Source organism: Parasteatoda tepidariorum, chromosome 2 (assembly GCF_043381705.1).
Source record: "Parasteatoda tepidariorum isolate YZ-2023 chromosome 2, CAS_Ptep_4.0, whole genome shotgun sequence".
Lineage (NCBI taxonomy): Eukaryota > Metazoa > Arthropoda > Arachnida > Araneae > Theridiidae > Parasteatoda > Parasteatoda tepidariorum.
In genome coordinates, this window is record NC_092205.1 from 74,608,496 (window position 1) to 74,612,948 (window position 4,453).

Sequence of the window (4,453 nt, forward strand, 5' to 3'; positions counted from 1 at the left end):
GTGAAAATTCAATGCAGCTCACTAAAAACGCGAAAAAAAAATTCAATGCATTCAATACAAACACTTAAACGTTTTTTAGACGTTTAGGTAGCTCCCAGTAGAAAAATATCAATTCAACAGCGGCCTTTTAAAGCATTCTCACTTCATTCAATTAATTAATTAATTCCTAATTGAGTTTAAATTAAATATTGTCATGTTTTAAATGCATGAATCTGAATTGAACAACCAATGCTCACTCTGGTTATTGTTATCTGGTTGCTCACTACGTGCTCTTGTGCGCCGAATCCAATCAATTAAAAATGAAAACTGTTGCCAGCGCGAGAAAAGAAATATCATCGGTTTTATTGATACATACATACGTACGTATTAGCGTTTTATATAATAAGATTATTGCATGCGTCATCACATTGTGCACGAATCACATTGTGCACGAAGTTCTAAATAATTAAACGAAAACTTCTCTTAAAATCTTTTTAACGGTAATTCATAATAGCATGTTCATGTAATTTTACATACGAAAATAATACAAATAGCAAAGCATTAATAAGACAATTATTAATTATTAGACACTGATTTAAAAAAGTTTATCTTAGAGTGTAGTGTAATAAGGTAAAATCAATAGAATAATGCTATAATAACTCTTTTAGTTCTAAACTCTAAATTTGCAAAATAATTAAAGGCTTAATCCTAGTATACGTTACAAAATGGATCTGGCGACCTTAGCAATATTTGGGAGAGCGATAAAGTTTCCAATTTGCAGTTATAGATTTGACAAAATTCGATGGGTTATTACTTTTTAGTCGTTTCTCTATTGCAATTGGGAACTCTTGGTTTAATTTTGCGGTTGAGCTTGATATTCGTAAATTCGAGAACTTAAAGATGGCTTAATTTGGCTTTGGTAACAGTTTGGCGACAAGCGTTTGTGATATTTTTTTTAAAATCGCGCCAGGTGTGTAACGTATTCTAGGATATTTCCCCATCAAAATCAAAAACTTAATAAAAGCATAGTAGAATAAGAAAAATAAATATTGCAGGTAAATACTTTTTGGGATGCTAAAATATTTTATAGGAAGACATTGTCTTAACGACTTTTTTTATTTTTTTCCTAATGACAACCAAATATCTCCCCCAAGTCATTGGGGGGGGGGGGAAATTGGGTTCTACCATGTGATTTACCAGCCAATAAAAACGTCTACAAAAAGGGATTTTTTATCTAACGAATACAAACTCTTCAGGAGATTAACTGCTTTAAGTTAAACAGTATCAACACCACTTTTTTATCAAACATATCAAACGAATTTCCCTAAATTAATAGAGTTTAACGTAATTCTATACAATCAATTTGTCCAACTATGGAATGACGAACCAATCAACTTTTTTGTTCTGCGAATCACTAATGCTTTGTTTCAAGCTAATTTTGCTTCTGATTTTATCTCATAGCTTTGTGCAAAGGCACTCCAAATGGTGTGAAGCCGATTGATGGTTCATGTGCCCGATATTGGCATTGCATGGGTGGATATCCCAGGCTACAGAGATGTCCTGCCGGACTTGCCTTCACTGCAGATGCAGGAAGATGTGAATGGGCCAACAATGTTGCCGGATGGTAAATATTATAATGCTATCATTAATTTAAAGTAAATTTAAACCGACTGAGAAGTATTTCTTATCGAAATACTGTTGTCTGACCGAACCGAAATACTGTTGACTATAAATTGTCTTTCAACAAGATTCTTTTGTTAGAGAAAATGTTTTTAAATTTTTAAAGATTATAACTTAGCTGAATTTCCCTAAACATTGTTTTTAAATGTCTGTTGTTAAGGAAGAGAATATTTTAGAACGTTTAATGTAAAAAAAAGGTACCTTTCGGTTTGCCAAGTGCAAGGAAATTAAACTATTTCCCTTATTTTTTTAAAATTTAATTTATTTTATTATATTTAATTTTTATTTATTTAATAAATAAATAAAATAAAATTTTTTTTATGGACATCTGTATTTTTTAGAGATTTTCCGCTTGCACCCAGATAACTGAAAAGTACCAAATAAATTTGCATTTTTTAAAAAAATAATAAAATGTCATATAAATAAGCATTAAAATAAGCATTTAAAACATTTTTGTTTCGTTTTTAAGGCTTCAAATAAAATTAGCATTTAGCACTTTTAAAAGGAGTTGGAGGCTTCAACCTATACGCTTTGTTCACCAACCTTCACGATTCCTTCGTATTTATTATTGCTATTTACTTAAACATCGATATTTTTCACAGAAGCAAATATCATTTTATTAAAAAAAAAATCATAATTTCTATAATTTTACGTTGAGCATTTTGTTAATAATCGAAACGAAAGGAATTATTACCGGAATTAAAGAAATAATTAAAAGCAATTGAAAATAATTCAAGATAAAAATAGAATGCGAGTCATAATTAAGACGAAATAAAAGAGAAGTATTTTTACTAGTTAACAATATACAACGATGACTTTATATCATTATAACAATTATAGGAATCTCTCTTGAATTGTGCTTTTTATAATTTTAAAAATTTCTATATAAATGTTAGGATGTTACATTCCCTTCTATTTTATAAATCATTTAAAACTACATAAAAACTTCTTTTTGATTAGTGAACCTACCCCTGCTCCAGAAGATGATGAGAGATCCCTTCAAGGAGTAAGCAGCGGCAACAGACGGCGTGTAACACCAAGTGAGGAAGATGCTTAGATCAATTGAATTATTGATTGATTTACAAATCTGAAGACATTCGTTGTTTTTTTACGAGAACACCTTCCGAATGAAAATAATTGAGATTGAAAAAAAAAGACTATTTTTCTAGTGCACCTCATTTAGCTGGAATCATCTGTCATTTCATTGTTCTATTTCTCATGCAATACTGAGTCATATTAATGCAATACGACTCGATCTGCATCATGCTACTATTTTTTTTCTTCAATTTCCGTAGCATTACAGTTTTTCCTTCTGTCAATGTTTCAGCAACACAAACAATATTCCAATTGGCAATCTTATGTTTATAAGCACCGTGAATCAGTTTTGCAAAATTTAACTAGGTTTGCTTTCGGGACTTAAACCGTATTCAAATCAACTGTACTTTACTTACAGCTTAAAATTTCATGCATTTTATGTTTTAATAGATACATTAAATTAAAAGTTACTTTTTTAAAAAAAGTTGCCAATGAATGTCTATTTGTTTGTTTCCGCATAAGCTGTGAAATTTTAGGAATTTACTGAGGATGAATGACTTGAGTTGGAAATGGCTTAGAGAATTTTCTCTGAGGCAGCTTCTTTAAAATTTTATTTTTGTAACCAAAATGAAGTTGTAAATAAATTTTTACTTTATAATAATTTCATGGCAAATTTATTTATGTGTAATTAAATCGACATACAAACTTAATAAGCAATGAAAGATTTCAAAGAAAGTGGGATCATCTTTGTGTGGGTGTGTTGATCTTTGGGTTGATAAGAAAGATAGAAATAACGTAGAAAAAAAATCCTTTGAAAAGATAGCTGTTGGTAAAGCTATAAGCAACGACAATATTTTCGGCACTATTGATGGTATCAGTTTTTAGTACCGAAACGGCTGTCTTTTCACCATTTTTTCTTTAGTTGTTGTTTTCAATTATAATATGCACTGTAAAAAATTCCGGATAAAATTATGGTAAAAAGTATTAGCAGCCTGAGTGCAGAATTCGTAAAATCCACTTTATAGTAAAATTAAATTTTACTATGAAATTTTAAATCGTAATTTTTATAGTAATATTTATTTAATTACAGTGATTCAGTGATTTCACAATAAATATTACTGCAAAGATTACGGCATATCAGATTTTTTGATCAGTAAAATTTTACGGTAAAAGTACTGCCAGTGCCGGTAATTTTATAAAAATTTGATCCAGAATTTTTTACGGTGAAAAAGCTAAAAACACACGATATGTTTTGCTATTGCAAGGAAATACAATATTGCACACAAAGCATTTTTATAATATTGTTACAATTGCGGTTCAAAGTTTTTCTAATTATTTCAAAGTATTTTCATCTTGGAATTCGAATGCATTTTGATACCAGATTATATCATGATTAGTAATCTATATTTGAACAATCTTTATAAAAGTTAAAAATATCAGTGTTTAAATTTTTGAATATCCTCAAATTTATAAAAGCTCTAAATATAATATGTACAGAGCTCAAAATAAAAACCGGACCACCCAGAATAACTTCTGATCTAATGATCGGATTTTCACGTTCTGGGATTCAATCTTAAAGGTTAAAGAGGGGGACCTCAAATATGCCAATTAATTAGTGCAAACGATGTTTTAAGTTACGAAATCAGACTCAAAAAAGTACTCTCTCTGAAAAACCATAATTTTTCTTTTTGTGGATTCGGATTTCTGACCTCTAAAATATAGGGGGTAGCAGCAATCTGGAAAATATATGGTCCCCATA

At 29.7% G+C, this 4,453-nt stretch overlaps 1 protein-coding gene across 1 annotated transcript in view; it reads left to right on the top strand.

The window, feature by feature from the left end:
* Positions 1-3,355, top strand: part of LOC107439143 (protein obstructor-E) — a 24,093-nt gene extending 20,738 nt beyond the window's left edge. Inside the window, exons 4-5 of the mRNA XM_016051632.3 lie at positions 1,441-1,603; positions 2,620-3,355. Of these exons, the coding sequence (XP_015907118.1) occupies positions 1,441-1,603; positions 2,620-2,716 (260 nt within the window). The 3' untranslated portion in view covers positions 2,717-3,355. The remainder of the gene's footprint in view (positions 1-1,440; positions 1,604-2,619) is intronic.
* Positions 3,356-4,453: the final 1,098 nt, after the last annotated feature.